General features: G+C 47.9%; 1 protein-coding gene across 7 annotated transcripts in view; it reads right to left on the bottom strand.

Moving 5' to 3' along the window:
- Window positions 1–958: 958 nt before the first annotated feature.
- Window positions 959–15,910, bottom strand: part of DYM (dymeclin) — a 437,637-nt gene continuing 422,685 nt past the window's right edge. For all 7 annotated transcript variants that reach the window (XM_037738956.1, XM_017529655.2, XM_017529659.2 and 4 more), the window contains one exon: window positions 959–3,646. In XM_037738956.1, the coding sequence (XP_037594884.1) occupies window positions 3,600–3,646 (47 nt within the window). In that variant the 3' untranslated portion in view covers window positions 959–3,599. The remainder of the gene's footprint in view (window positions 3,647–15,910) is intronic.

Below are 15,910 nucleotides of genomic sequence, written 5' to 3'. Positions count from 1 at the left end.
GCGTAGCTAGCTTGGCTCTTCATCACTGAATAGCGACTCTGACCTCTTTGACTCTAGGAGGTGATGCAGGACACTGGAATAGTTGTGAATCTGGAGTCGGAAGGCCCACAGATCAGTGCCTAAAATCAACTGGCGACTACTGATATTGCAGGCATAGTGCCTGGGAGAGAATTAAGAGATCCAAAGGGTTGACCTTGCAAACTGAAGCCTATGAAATATAGCAAGTGCCAAAACTCTAATTTATGTCTCTTCAAAAAAGCACAGGGTAACTCAGTTATGCAGAGAGCTATACCACCCATGCAAAACCCTGGCTCCTCAGGATCTAAATGATGAAATGTTGCTTAAAGTATAATATATTAAGAAGTTGCTTTAGCATTTAAAAGTTTCCCCGACTAAATATTTCTCTTGGATGTACCTTAGCAAGCTCTTAGGAAGTTGCTGAGTGTTCTGATGCTGGTCCTATGTCCATTTCTCTTTCCACTGTCTACTTCCCAGCCCCTGTGATTTCCTTCCAGTGAGGACTGTGTGTGCAGTGTACTTTCTGTGCTTCACCTTCCGGGACCTTCTCTTCTTCTCTGTCTCTGTCTTTGTCCTTGAGCTGTGTTGTCTGCACTGTTGAATGGTGGCAGTCTGTTGCAAGGTTGTTGTTCACAGATTGTATGACACCACCTCAGTGGGGGACTGTGGGAGCTAGAGTTAGAATTCTGAAGCTTTTCTGCAAAGTGCCTTGAACTCTTGATAGGGAAGATGCTATTGAAAGGGACATTCTTTTAAAATTAAATATTGTGGCAGAATTCTTTGTTGATAAAATGACACAATGCAGTAACAGCTTCAGATCTTGGGTAAAATCAGATGTTAATTTCCATCTGAACGCATGATGATCCTGTGTTGCATCATTACATATGTTTACTTCGTGTAAAAATTTCTAAGCAAATACTCAAAATCAATGCAAGTATAATGAAAGTTTATCATTCAGATTTATTGCCATATAATAAATCTTTCACAAAAATAAGAAGCCTCTGGTGGCTTTGCAGAGCTGTGGCAGTGATGCATGTGATGGGGCCTCCCTCCTGAGGGGAACCAGGATTGGGAGCATCACTTGCAGGCCTCCTTGGAGGCTGCGGCCCCAGCTGAGCTTTTAGCCAGTGGGTACTTCTCTTGTGTGATGAATGAGAAGAGAGAAAGATGGGAGGGCGATCAGGGTTCTGGGGGCACCTCAGTGAGCCGGCAGGCCTGGATGAGAGGCTGCATGATTCCCGAATCAGGGCTTCCTTGGGAGTGGGCCCTCTGACAAGATGACTGGGTTTTTGAGGGGCCTCATTTCCTCCCATGACAAGAACTGACAGTCCTGAGCCCAGAGACTGTCCTGTGGCACTGCCCAGCCCTCAGACACAGAGGACAGTTCTGCGGTCTTGCCAGAAGCTAAGCTGCTTCACATGACCTTAAACATTTAAAACATTTTTTGGTTTAAAGGAAAAAGAAGCCAATCAAAATGCTCTGGAAACAAAGTTGCAAATCATTTCCCCACCTAGGATATATGTATCCTTGCTACCTGAAATGATAATCATCACTCCCCCTGCTGGCTGAGAGCGCTGCTCCTCCTCCTCCTCCAGACTGGCTCTCCCACAAATCTTACTAAGTATCAGTAGAAGTTGTCGTCAAGCCTCACCTCTAGACTGGATGTCCTGTACATGCACTCTGAGGTGAACACAGGAGTCAGAGTCCCCACTCCAGCAGTGACAGGAGGAGGCCTAACAGAGACCGGTGGTGGGGGCAAGCTGCACTCGGCTCCGGGACCCCACCAGGGATGTGCCCTCCATGAGTCCCTTGGCCTCAGTGAGCTTCTGTTTCATTCCATCCAGATGAGGACAGGGAGCCTGCCTGCCCTATCTCAATAGCCTCTGAGGGCACGGCTTGGCGGGGCTGTCCCCATGTGGAGCCCACACAGTGGTGCACTGAGATGCTGGCAGTGTTTCCACCTTTTACAGAGCTTGGGGTGACTGAGGACGGCTCCTCCTAGGCCCTCAGAAGATGTGATGGACCTGAATGACTCAGGCCTGCAGCTCTGGGACATGGGACAGGAGAAGCCAGGCCTGAAGCAGATGAGCTGTAGTGGATTGGAACAGCGTGCTCAGTCTCGTCTGGGGTTATGCACTTTCTATGTTGAAAAGCAAATACTTTTTTTCTGTCTTTGAGAATGAAGCTAGGTTCCTCATCTAGACTGTGAAGGGGCCTGGGAAGGAAGGTCCACTTGGCCCTCCGTGCAGCCCCAGTGGCTGTTTCCCTCCAAGAAGCTCCTTCCCCCAGCTTAGGCACCAACACGTGGATCGCACTGGCCCAGAAGCGTTTTTAAAAAATCAGAAACAAAGAAGAAAACATGCTTTTCATCTCAAGTGGAATCCAGTATGAACAAACTAGTCTCCTTTTTCTATTAGTGTGGGTGAAGGAAAAAGACTGTTTGCAAATAAAGATTTTCTTTTGCCCAATGATTAATACAGAGTAGATTAACTTAATTTGTGCTAGACTCCAATTTCATTCCAACAACAGTTCTTAGACCATATTCACAGAAACATTAATATGGGCTTCATGAGAAGTAGCCACTTTCTTTTTTTTTTTGTTTCTTAGAGACAGGGTCTCACTCTGTGGCTCAGGCTGGAGTTGCAGTGGTGCCTTCTTAGCTCACTGCAGCCTTGAACTCCTGGGCTCAGGCAATCCTCCCACCGTAACCTCCTGAGTACCTAGGACTACAGGAATATGCCACCATGCCTGGCTAATTTTTAATTTTTTTGTAGAGATGGGATCTCACTGTGTTGCCCATGTTGGTCTGAGATTCCTGGGCTCAGGCGATTCTGCTAACTTGGCCTCCCAACGTGCTGGGATTACAAATGTGAACCACTGCACCCAGCCCATATTCTTTTTTAAGAAAAGATGCAGAGGTGTTAAAGATTAATATCAAATTGTCCGGGCATGGCGTTTATGATTATGGGCCCTCTGAGAGGCAACCAAACACACACATGACTTCATTTCTTTATCAATTCCTGCCTCATCATCTTTTCTCACTGATGCTCCTTAATGTTAAGGAATCTCTCTCTCTCTCACACACACACAAGACCAAAACAACTATCTTGAACATGCAAAAAAAATAGTGTACACTGTTGAATAGTGTGCACTGCTGAAGTGTGATGTGCCTAAGGCATCAGGATCTTGGCAGAGCTCTAGATTTTTGGCTTAGAAATAAAACTGCATGTTGAATAGCAGGTTTTTACATTTATTATTGTGTATTTCCTCCCCTTTTTGCACTACTATCTACGCTGAGTGATCTACTGCCAACTGGCACCAGTTCTCCAAATCAAAGTGTGTGAGGAAAACACACTTGTGCAATCCTCTTTAACAGAAGATACCGCAGGCAATCTGTCTGTCTGCTTCTGTTATCCAGAAATGAACTGACGTGAAGGGCTGCTTGGCTGGAGGGGTCGGGCGGGAGAGCGTCCTGCCCTCAGTCGGAATCCATGGTGAACAGCTGGATGGCCTGAGGGTTCCAGTACAAGCCGACTGCTGAGTTGTAGACAAGAGACCAGACATAGGGGATAAAAAACTCCTCAGGCTGCTCCTCTTCCACATATTTGAATTTCAATTCTGGAAATTTCTGCAATGAGAATAAGATGATTTTATAATCCCACAGTTCCATGCACAAGCAAAGGTGGTGGGAGTTTGCAGGTGGTGCTGTGGTGGGCATGGAGCCCACCCACCGCTGCCAACCAGTCACAGGACCTGAGAGCTCTGGGCTTTAAAATATTTCAGCTATCAAATGGCTCCCAAGAAAATGTGAATTACCAATGGGGAGAGCAAATCACACAATGGGTCCTGGTTGGCTAATGTCAGTGTGGCTGACAGTTCCCTGCTAGGGACCCCAACAGAGGTTAAGATATGATGAGGACTATCCCAGCTGAGACATGGACCCTGCCTGGGAGGCAGACAGGGCTCAGGCCAATATTCCCAGAGTGTGAATATCGGGGCAGGGGGGCTGGCTCTTAAGAGGCACTGTCTTCAGGGTTCTGTCATTCTGGAGGTGAGGACCTTCCCCTCACAATCCTGAGCCCTGACCGGAAGGGGTAGGAGTGTGCCTCTGGTGGAGAGGGGCTGCTCTGGAGGAGCGGGGGTTTGGGGTGGCCAGCTTGCTTAGCCATAGCTTGGCCTCAGTCTCTTCTTCCTCGGAGGCAGGAGCAATGGCTTTGGCTTTGCAGAGAGGGAGTCCAAGGTTGCTCCTCATGGAGGCTGGGAAAGGCGTGGGCCTGGCTCTGCCCACACCCGGCAGGCGCCCTGGTCTGTGATCTCCAGTGCTCTGCGGTGTAAGAAGCTGCGCAGCGCCACGGCCTATGGCGGCACTGAAGCTTCAGCACATCACTGGGATTTGGGCTTTTGATTTTCTAATTTTACCCCTGACCTATTTATTCCAGCCAGGGCAGAGGAAGTGATTCCACTTTCAGCAGCTTGAGGAGTGGCTAGAGTCTACCCAAGGGCCCTGGGCCTCTCCTTTGCCAAGGTGTTGCTGGCAGGAGCAGCTCCAGTTTGGTGACCCTTGTCCCAGGTGGGGAGGGAAGAGAGGGGACAGGGCCCTAGGGGGAGGAGTACGGGGGAAGGCTGAGAGACAGAGAGCTGAAAGAGAGAAAGAGAGGAAACCACACACCTCCCCACATGCATCCACAGCGGCACTTATTACATTACACTGGAAGGCAGGACCCATAGGGCAGAGAGGTTTGTATCTGTTTTGCCAGCTGCTGTGTCCCCAAGGATATTAGCCAGGCACTTAATAAACTGATGAGTGAGTGAATCAATGAAGCAATCAACCACGTATTGAGGGCCAACTATGTCCCAGACACACTGTAGATGCTTTCTGTATATTATCTAATTTAGTCCTTCTTATGGGAGTCCATTCACTGGTTCATTCACTCATTCTTCATTCTACTGACTGTTTGCTGCCGGTGCCGGGCAGGCACTGTGGGGGCCAGAGCCTAGAGATACAGGGGTGCAGCAGCCGAACCTAGCTCCTGTCCTCACAGAAGGTAAGCCTTCATGGAGGAGGGAGACAGAAACAGCAGAAGCAGCAACAAACAGCCAATTATAACAGGGCAGCACGGCAGGGAAGGACAAGGAGCTCCAGAAGCCAGAAGGGAGGAGGTGGCAGCCACATGCAGGGGAGGTGAGTTCCCCCAGAGCCCCGCACGGGGAAGGCCTGGGTATGAGGCAGGAGGCGCAGCACCTGAAGGCTAAGGAGCGGGTGGGGGAAGAGCACACACTGGGGAGCAGAGGCCAGACTCGGGAGGTGCGTGTAAGATCCCGGCAGCCTCTGAAGAGCCTGAAGGCTACAGCACGATGAGAATGGCGCTGTGCAGTGACCGCTCCCATCACAGCAGGGAGAACTGGAGGGCATGGGGCAGCAGGCAGGGGCAGGCGCCTGGTCCAGGGAAGGGAGAAACAGGCCTGACTAGGATAATGCTAGCTGGGTGGATTTAAAAGATACTTAGGAAAGGGAAGGAGCAGGTAGAGGAGCTGCATGTACACATACACACCCACACCCGCAACACACACAACACACAGACACACCCAGACATGCACAGACGACACAGACACATATAACATACACACACACAACACAGACATACATAACACAGATACACACACACACTGACTCACACACCACACACACATACACCACACAGCTACACACACACAGTTACACAAGACATACATAACACAGATACACACACACACTGACTCACACACCACACACACATACACCACACAGCTACACACACACTCAGACACACAGACAACACAGACACACACGACACACACAAAAGACAGATATATACAACACAGATACACCACACAACACAGACACACACACACAACACAGACATACACAACACAGCTATACACACACGCACACCACACACACACAACACAGACATATACAACACAGATCCACATACACACTCAGACACACCCAGACACGCACAGACATGCACACAGACACACACCACAGACATACAGCACAGACACAAATACATACCAGACACACACCACACCACAGACGCACACACCACACACAATACAAAGACACACACACTAGACAGACACACACAGATACACCCACACCACACACACACACACACACACACACACACACACACGAACACATACACAAACACACAGTTACAAGAATTTAAAAATAACATTTACAGTGATTAAGATTAAAAGCATCTGGGCCAGGCGCAGTAGCTCATGCCTGTAATCCCAGCACTTTGGGAGGCCAAGGCAGGAAGATCACTTGAACCCAGGAATTCAAGACCAGCCTGAGCGACCTCGCAAGACCTTATCTTTACAAAAAATTAAAAAGTTAGCCAGATGTGGTGGTGCATGTCTGCAGCTACTAGGGAGACTGAGATGGGAAGACTGCTGGAGCCCAGGAGTTCGAGGCTGCAGTGAGCTAGAATCATCCCAGTTCACTCCCATTTTCCTCCAGCCTGGGCCAAAGACTGATATCCTGTCTCTAAAAATAAATTAATTAAATTTAAAAAATAAATTTAAGAAAACCAACTAAAAACATCTAAGTGCTGGATCTACAGAGTTCCAGAGAGGAGCAGAGTGAAGCTGGAAAGGCTTTGTGGCAAGAGTTACATCTTGAAAAAGTGTGTAAGAATTCCTAAAAAGGAGGGTGTCCTGGCTGCTGATGTGACTTCAACACACCAGCCAGCACAACCCCATCTTCTATGGCTTCCGCGATCAGCAGCTCCCCACTTCGTGGCTCCCAGATTGTTACAGAAATAGGTGCTAAGCTCTAGCATGACCTAGGCCTAGATCTCCCATGCCCACCTCACACTGCAGTCCCCTTTCCAAAGCTACTCAAGTCCAATGAAACCTGTGCCTTTTCAGACCACCAGTGTTTCCTGCCGGCTCTTTGCCATCACCAGCACAGGCTGGAAGTCTCAGTGTCTGTGGATGACATGGTTCATGACCACAATTGAGGAGACAACTTCTTTAATTGGGCTCTTCAGGTCAGTCTAGCAAAGTTTGATCAGGTCAGGATGTGGCACTGCTTCCAGGCCTGCTGACATGAGCGAGTTCAATGAGGCCCCAGCTTTATTTTTCTTTCTTTATTCTTTCCCCTTCTCAGCTGACCCCTAAGGCCCCAGCTTTCTATTCCCTCCTCGCCCACTCCTGAAATCCCCTTGCACCCCACCCACCCTGCACAGTGCTCTCTGGATGCTCCTTAACTGCTGGGGGGGTCTCCTAGGGCCTGGAAAGCTTGGGAGCCTCCCCCCACACTGTGTTGATTCCAGCCTGACATGGGGTTCTTAGGTATGTGGGTGCTTAGAGGGAAGTCTTTGTCATGGAATCAGGTGTCTTAGAGGTACCAACGTGATGAGATTCTTTTCTGTGAAAAATCTGCATTTGTAGCAATAGTGGGGCAACGAATAGCTCCCACTAACCCACGCTCCCCACACACTATGCCTGTCTGAAGCTCCCGTGGCATCCTAGTCAGTCACCAAATGTCCCACTGAGGCCGGTGCTGACACCATGGAGAGAAGGTATATCGAAGCTCAGAGAGGCTCAGTGCCCACTGCAAGGTCGTGCAGCCTGCTGGGGTGGGGTCAGGTTTAAAGCCTAGGTATGACTGTGTGCAAAGTTAGTTTGAAAAGTGACATCAGAGTTCTGGCCACCATACGGCTTTGTCCTTAAATTTTGATTCTCTCAGGCTCCACGAAACCCTTCTGGGTGTGAGGCGTAGAACTCAGCACACTGCTGGTCCTTAAAAAAAGAGCCACATGACGGCAATAATCACAAGAGGATAGCGGTGGTATGTGAAGAAGAAGTGAAACTCACCCACAATAATGGAGATGAAAGTCCTAGTTCTTAGGATGTCCTCGAACTTTAGAAAACCTCACACCAACTCAGACAGAAGCGAGGGGCTGGGTGGGGGCGCAGAGTCCCCCCATGGACTGTTTTGTTGGAATAATAACATCCTACATTTCTATGTGGAAAAGTCGCCGTAAAAATGCACTTCTTGTTGTTAGAAATAAAAAGGACTCAACAATGTGAAACCTTTTCTCTATTCAGTGACTTATGTGGGGCTTTCTCATGAAGGCCATAGGAGAGGCTGCTTTCCTCATCTCTGCGGAGGGTGGAATGGGAAATAAAACTAACAAACTGCAAACCGCTCTCGGAAGAACCCCTTCCAGCTGAATTACAGAAACTGAGGCAAGAGCTGCTACTAAGTTTATGGGCTGGCAGTAAGTTCACCTGCCCTCACGGCTTTGGGGAAACGCTGATGACTATTCTGCTAGGAGTGAGGGGTCAAAGACTGCCTTTAAATCCTGCAGGAGAGGGTCTGGGAAAACGCCGGTACTCACGGCTATCCTTCCCACCACCTGGTACACACAGACGTGAAAATGCCTCCAGTTTATGTCAAAACAATAACCCATCTCACTCTCCACAGAGGCACAGGACATCTCTTAACAACACAGAGATCTTTCCTCTAATCGGAAAGTACACTTTTTGGCCAGTAATAACTATGGCTTTCAAATGCTGCAAACAAAATCTTAGGAACATCCAGTATATAACATATGACAGTACACAAAAATAGTATAAAATAATCTAAGCTTTATCAAGAGCAGACATGTAGATTTTATTATGAAGTTATTCTTCAAGCTAATTGATATTTCCATAGAAGTTCTCCATAAAAAAATAATAAATTCTGAGATTATACCTAATGTTTATAGCTAATACAACTGATTACTTATTATGTGGCAGGCATATTCAAAGACTTCACATACAGTTACTCATTTCATCTTTGAAACAACTAGAAAAAGCAACTCCAAAGGGAGGCAGATAATCGGAGTTTCAAACCCATCTTTTCCCATTTATTCACTCAGCAAATACTTACTGGGGGCCTAGTGTATAGTAAACACAGGACTTAAAACGCAGCCACTAGGACACACAAGTTCTCAGCCTTCAAGAGCTAAAAGGCCAATCCTTATTAGAGTGACCTTGGACTAGTCTCACATCCTTGCTCAGATGGATTTACTGTACTCTGAGGCTTACTATACTCTGAGACTTGGAATGGAATCATCCTTCCTACTTCACGGAGTTGTACTGACAATCGGATGAGGTAAGGCACATGAAGGGCTTGGTGTGGTGCCTGCCACAGGGTAAGTGCTCAATAAATGTTGGCCATTATCACTGACATTAAAATGGCATGCCAGTGTAAGGTATGCCCTTATAGTGTTCTGTAATCAAACCTAAAGACTAGACATACTGTGATGCTTACCATGGCCTGGTCATAGCTAAGTCTAGTCTTGAGATTTGATTACAGAGCCCATTTCTCTTATGCACCCAAATGGACACTTCTCACTTGGCCACTGACTCTTAGTAATAGAAATAAGCCTTCCTGCATGGAAACCAGAAACAAGTGCTGACAAATGGCTTAAAGGCACTGAGCTCATCTTCATCCACATTTTTAAAGAACAAAGCTGTTTCACTGTAGAAAGCAGGTTCTGAAGAACTGCCTTCTTTCTCTGTCTCAGAGTCAGACTCAACTAGAGGGGAGAAAATTGGCCCTGGGGCGGGTTTATGGCCATGGTAAGGTGGACAGGAGTAACTTCTATAATGTATGTGACACTAGGCATTTACCATCTAATGTGTTAACTAAGAAGGGGGTAACGAAGCAGGGTTTACCATCTAAGAAGAGGTAACTTCTGCCATGTACGTGACCTAGGCATTTACCACCTTCCTATAAGATCGCGCAGCATGTTCAACAACATCCACGTGGATGCTGGGGCCTGGCAGCTGACTCCCTGCACTGCAGGGGAAGCGGGGTCTGCGGCTGACCAGGGATAAAGCCTTCTGCGTGGAGTCCACAGCAACAACCCAGCAGGAAGCTCGGTGGAAGTGACTCTGACTGGAGCTGCCATGTACCAGGCACTTTCTGCTTCACTAATGGCCACCCTCTAAAAACAAAAGTGGCCTCTCTCACCTTATGAGCATCTGGCATGTCACTGACACCTTAAGACACATTTGCTGAATAAGGAATCAAATGAATGAAGGACTTAAAACCTGCTAAAAAATCTTGGACACGGGTATTATTATTATTGAGGTTAAAACAACCAAGGCCCCAAAAGGATAAGTCACATGAAAAAGAGGCCACAGCAGTGGGTGGCTGAGCCAGAAGCAGAACGAAGCTCAGGCTTTTCCTCTGGAGCCTTCAAAAGGGACCTGAGTGCCCTTCTTAAAATCTCTGTGGTCAACACGGACACTAGGTTTTCATGTCTTTCAAGTGATAATGAGCTTCGGATGTTTCCTCAATGTCCTCCTAACCGATAAGTTACTTAATCTTTTGTGGTCATGTTTCCTCACTGTGAATGATGGGGTTGATCACCAGGTGACCCCAGTCTGGGGTCAGGAGGCCTTGGCTCTGTCTTGGCTCAGCAACTGGCAAGCTGGGCAGTTTGCGGCAAGTCACAGCATTTCTCAGGACTCAGTTTTCTAGCCTTGTGAGAAATGAAGGACCTTTGAGCTCCTTCCAGTTCTGACTGGGTGTGGTTTTATGAGATGTGGTTTTATGTTTAGACCAATAAGGTCTAAAGATGTATTCCCTGCCATGCCTCTAGGCTTTGCAGAGTTCACTGGGAGAAAGAGCTGAATGGGTTGGGCCTGGGTTCAGCTGCAACCCTGAAGTCAAGCATTTGTTGATTTTTACTTAGACAGACTTCACATTGGAGATGGTATCTGAACGTCCTGGGGGTTGACAATAGACAGTTTTAAAGGCTAAGGCTCCCAACTGCTGAAAACAAAAACAAGAAGCTGCTGTGGAGCTGCTCTGTGGCCTGGGAGCTCCCAGCTGTATGGGCTAAGGTGCCAGGTGCCGCCCCCGTCTGTGCTGGCTAGTGAACGCCTGGTCCCCTCCACAGACTGGGTTCCTAAGCTGCTGTCTCCCAAGTGTGTAGCACTAGTCATGGGGGGGCCGAGAGAGCCGGGAGGGAGAGAAGCATGAACACATGGCCATTCCCGGAAAGCCTGAACACGCAGGCAGCACTGTGCAGCTCCTCTCTCCCACAGTGAGCAAGGGAGCAGAGAGATTGTTTGCTTAAAACTTTTCACCAGCACCTAAAACTTCCAGGAAGGGGAACTGGCCTGTTTGCTATTTATGCATGTTCTCCAGGACTGAGTACGCAAAGCAAACGCCTGGAAGTACAAGGTAAGGAGCTTCCTTTTTCCTGAAGGGAGTTGTTTGTAAGGGCAGTGCCTGGGAACATTTTAAAAGGGTGAACACTAGGCATAAGTCATAAAAGAATTTTGAAAATGTTATTCAGTCAACCTGGGTAAGCCCGAGTTGAATTTAACTTGGCCCCTCTCCGAATCTATCTGTCCATTTACCTCCCTACAGAGAGTACCAGCATGGTTTGAGACTTAAATAGCAATTCTTAAAAATATGTGCTCCTCCCTCTAAGATGTCTTAGAAGTCTAAAGTACTAAGGAAAAGAAAGACAAAAGGTTTAATTTAGCACTAAAGACACTAGGGACACATTTTGTCAGGACTCAGGCCAAGAAATGTCAATCTGAATGTCAAATCAACAATCCAGAAAAAGTCACTCTTTCCTTTATGTGCCTTTGTAGAGAACAATGATGCCATCCTGTGAGGCTAAGTCCAGCTTCCTCACTTGAGAGTGTCTTCATCTCTGACGTGGTCAACAAACCCTCTCGGTGGCTCAGGGCCCTGGCTGCTAAGGCATCCCCAGCCCCTCCCAGATCTGACATCTGTCCAGCTCTTCTCTACCCACATCTCCCCTCCCTTGGGCTTCTCAGAACCCCTTTGGGCTCCAGTGAGTGACTCTGATGGTCAATATGCTTTGAGGGCTACTAAAGCTCTGGGAAGGCACAGCAGGTGCCTGGAAGGATCGGGGGGCTTGGATCTCATAGTTAGGGCAGGAATTCAACTAGAATTGGCTGGCACAAGGCAAGGTACTCTCAGGCCCAGGCTACTTTGGTGAGGAGTCCCTGGCTTTCACTCTTCTCTTTCCGAGATACTTGTCCTGCGACACAGCTCAGCAAGGAGAGAAAACCCATCTCTCAGGCTTGTAGCTTGGTCTCAATCCAAAGCTACTTGCAGCAATCCTGTTTTGATTTTTGGAGCCAGAGGTAATGCTAGACTCTCAAGTTTGACCGGAATGCTTTTATCAGCTCCAGTGAATCAACCTACCACAGTGGGACATCCGGACGCCCAGCTCAGAGACAAAGCAAGGGTCTGGTTTGGTGGTTGAGACTTGGGTACAACAAGCAGACCAAAACCCTGAAAGCCTGTCTCTGCTGTCAGTCATGTGATCTGGTGAAAACCCACAGGAAGTTGAGTGAACAGAGGGAGGCACAACTGCAATAATTTTATTACCACGAAAGTTCAATGGAGCTTTCCCCCTTCCACCTAAAGATGATGTAAGATAGCATCAGAAACTCTAGCAAGCACCTGGCATAGGTCCAGAGTTTAATACAATTTAAAAATCCAATAGCTACATAGCAGACTGAAAAAAATTTCAAGACCATATTAGGTCTTGGAAATAGACAAGGAAATGGGCGATTGCTGGTTGCAGACCGGTAACGGCTGGCAGATAGCACAGGTCAAGAGTGATGGGTTAGCTACTACAGACAGCACATGCAGGGCTTGTGGTGGGCAGTCCTGCTCAGATGAAAACTATATAGGTTTCGAGATCCTGTCATGAAATAGTAAGGGATGCATTTACATTCTTTTTTTTTCTTTTCTTTTTTTGAGATGGAGTCTGGCTCTGCCACCAGGCTAGAGTGCAGTGGTGCGATCTTGGCTCACTGCAACCTTCACCTCCTGGATTCAAGCAATTCTCCTGCCTCAGCCTCCCAAGTAGCTGGGACTATAGGCATGCGCCACCACACCTGGATAATTTTTGCATTTTTAGTAGAGATGGGGTTTCACCATATTGGCCAGGATGTTCTCAATCTCTTGACCTCGTGGTCCACCCGCCTTGGCCTCCCAAAGTGCTAAGGTTACAGGTGTGGGCCACCATGGCTGGCCACATTCTTTTCTTAATTCCAGGGGTGAATGATAAATTTGGGGATTATGTAGCGTTACTGTCATTCCTCCCCCATATCCTATTGCTATGTAACTTTAGTTCATCAATGATGATTCCTTACACCAAATGTTGGTGGGCTTCAACTAAATATGAGGTGTGTGCTTGGCTGTAGAGGAAAGAGAGGACTAACTACCGCACCTTGAACAGGGTGCATCAGTTAGCAGGAGGAAAGAACAAGCAGAGAGCATGACCAGGATGGGAAGCAGGTGGTGCTCCCCGAGGACACTCTCCCAGGTAGTTCTGGCTAACACTAGAGCCGGTAGTTTTAGGTGGGCTTGGACAGCAAACTCTGGGAAAAATAATGAATCACCAGTTCAGCTAAATTATTGATCAACACTGAAGTGCAGGCTCTTCCAAGTGTAATGGAAGGAGTGACAAATCTATCAAATATTATAACTTCACAAAAACAAGATAAGCACTGGTCTATGAATAACATTAGCACTGAATATGGAAAAGTTTCATTTTATGTGAGTTAATCTTAAAATTAATGAAAAACTTTATTTATTTATTTATTGAGATGGAATCTTGCTGTGTCGCCCAGGCTGCAGTGCAGTGGCGCACTCTCTGCAATCTCCGCCTCCCAGGTTCAAGCAATTCTCCTGCCTCAGCCTCCTGAGTAGCTGGGATCAGAGGGGCACACCACCATACCCAGCTAAATTTTGTATTTTTAGTAGAGATGGGGTTTCACCATGTTGGCCAGGCTGGTCTTGAACTGCTGACCTCAGGTGATCCAGTGTTGGAATTACAGGTGTGAGCCACTGTGCCAGGCCAGAACTAAATTTAAAATAGAGTATAAAGGGCCGCTTATTAGAAGTTACAAATTAAGAAATACAAAGTTAAAATTAAGAAGCCCACCGTGGGAGTTGCTCAGAAGACAGCTGCAACACACCGCATGTCTAGGAGCACCGTGGCTGGCCACACAGAGGGACCCTTGGCTTCGGGGGGCAGGGGGTGTGGTGGGGTGGGGGGCGGCTCTGGGCAATAAGTTACCACCCAAGAGGAGCACTTACAAAGTTGGCAGACACGACCCTGAGCTCAGGAAATGGTTTCACCACTTTGGAGTGCCCACAAGCGACATAATGGTTTCTGTAACTGAGGGTGAAAAGACTCTTAGGGAAACCATGAAGGTTATAAAGTGGAACTCCATGCTTGGGACAAGCTCTCCACAAACCATCATATCATCAGCTAGAACTAGAAGCCCTGCTGAGTTCAAATCTTGAGCAAATCTTGTCCCTGGTAGGACCTCTGTCACAGACCCAGGCTAAGGGGGTTCACAGAAAGGAGAGAAACTTGATCTTTAGTTTTCAATTTCTCTCTCTTTTCTGGGGGCTGGAGGGAAGGCGCAGGCCTTCCTACTGCCTTGACGTGTGGGCAGGGTTCTGACTTGCGGAAACAGGGCTGCGGTGGGGGGAGCTGGAACTACATATGGAGGGACCCTCTGGAGCAGACAGAGGCTGACAGTGCTTTTCTGGGGACCAGCAGTGAGGTGTGGCTAGACATAAGCGTGGAAAGGTGGGTGGAGGCACAGAGGCGGCCGCGAGGAAAGCCTGTTCACCTGGAGCCTAGAGTGGAGGGACAGGTGGAGGACAGACTTGTGATCTAAAAGCCATCAGCTGCGAGGCGGCAACCCCTAAGGAGGGCTGACTGCATTACCGAGTGAAACTGCCTGATGTGGAGGCAAATCAATTCCTACTTAGGAGGCTGGGAGAAGAATATTTTGATTCCAAGTTAGGAGATGAAGGGCAAGAATGGAGAATTCTGCTGTCTGTCTTCAAGGATGATGATACTAATGAGAGATAGAATCTGAATACAAGGTGCCGAGAGTTCTTCCTAACCCATAGTGGTGACGCTGTCTTTGAGGTTCTGAACAGATTGTGTGGGATCCTGCCCATGGCCCATCTTCTGAGTAGCCCCATGCCAAGCTGCAGAACTTCCCAACATGCAGAGGGCCAAACGGGCAGAATGTTAAACAGAAGCACAGCAGCGTGCTGTGGGTGAGTAACCTGAATTCCCTTTCTTGGCTAAAGGTCTCCCTGCTGTGAGAATGGGAAGGAAGCGACTGTGATGAGCGGAAGCCTGGAAAGGCTGGGTGAAGAAACGTTTCCCTCCAGCATTCCAGGAAATTTCCTGGGAGGGCTCATATCAAATGATGAATGGGCAACCAGTGGCTGACTCTAACGGAACAACGGCTCCACGCTGCTGGCCAGTGAGGATGGAGGTGGTCACGCTGCCACGGGAGCGGAGGCGACTCAGCGCAGTGGCTACGTGAGCCTGGCTGGGGGAAGTGAGTAACGGGCAGGGCGGGGTGGGGTGCACACAGGCTGAAGGAAACTTCGGGGTTTCTCAAGTTGTTCCTGTCTTTTCCTTGCCATCCTGTGCTCCCACTTCCCTGAAATGGAGGCAGGACTTTTCAGACAACTCAGAGACTCCAGAGCCACAAAATGGGCTCAGGCTCTGCTTTCTGCTAGCACTACTGCAGAGCCCCAAGAGCCATTGACGCAGGACATTTTCACTGTCACTGTTGGAGCAAAAAAGAAAAAACGTACTTGAAACTCTGTTTTCCAAAACTAATGTGGAGAAAGCTGATAAGCAAGGGGCAGGTGATGTGATCAGAAATAAAACAGGATTTGTCTCTTAGATGTAGTTGAGAGGAGAATCTTCACAGAGGGCTAATGAGCGTGAAAAGATTCATATTTGTAAGCTGAAACGAAGATTAAATCTCCATTTATAAAAGCCTATTCTTTTTCATTCAT

Source organism: Cebus imitator, unplaced genomic scaffold (assembly GCF_001604975.1).
Source record: "Cebus imitator isolate Cc_AM_T3 unplaced genomic scaffold, Cebus_imitator-1.0 Scaffold60, whole genome shotgun sequence".
Lineage (NCBI taxonomy): Eukaryota > Metazoa > Chordata > Mammalia > Primates > Cebidae > Cebus > Cebus imitator.
Note: the sequence above shows the minus strand (reverse complement) of the source record. Positions and strands in the feature narration are given on the sequence as shown.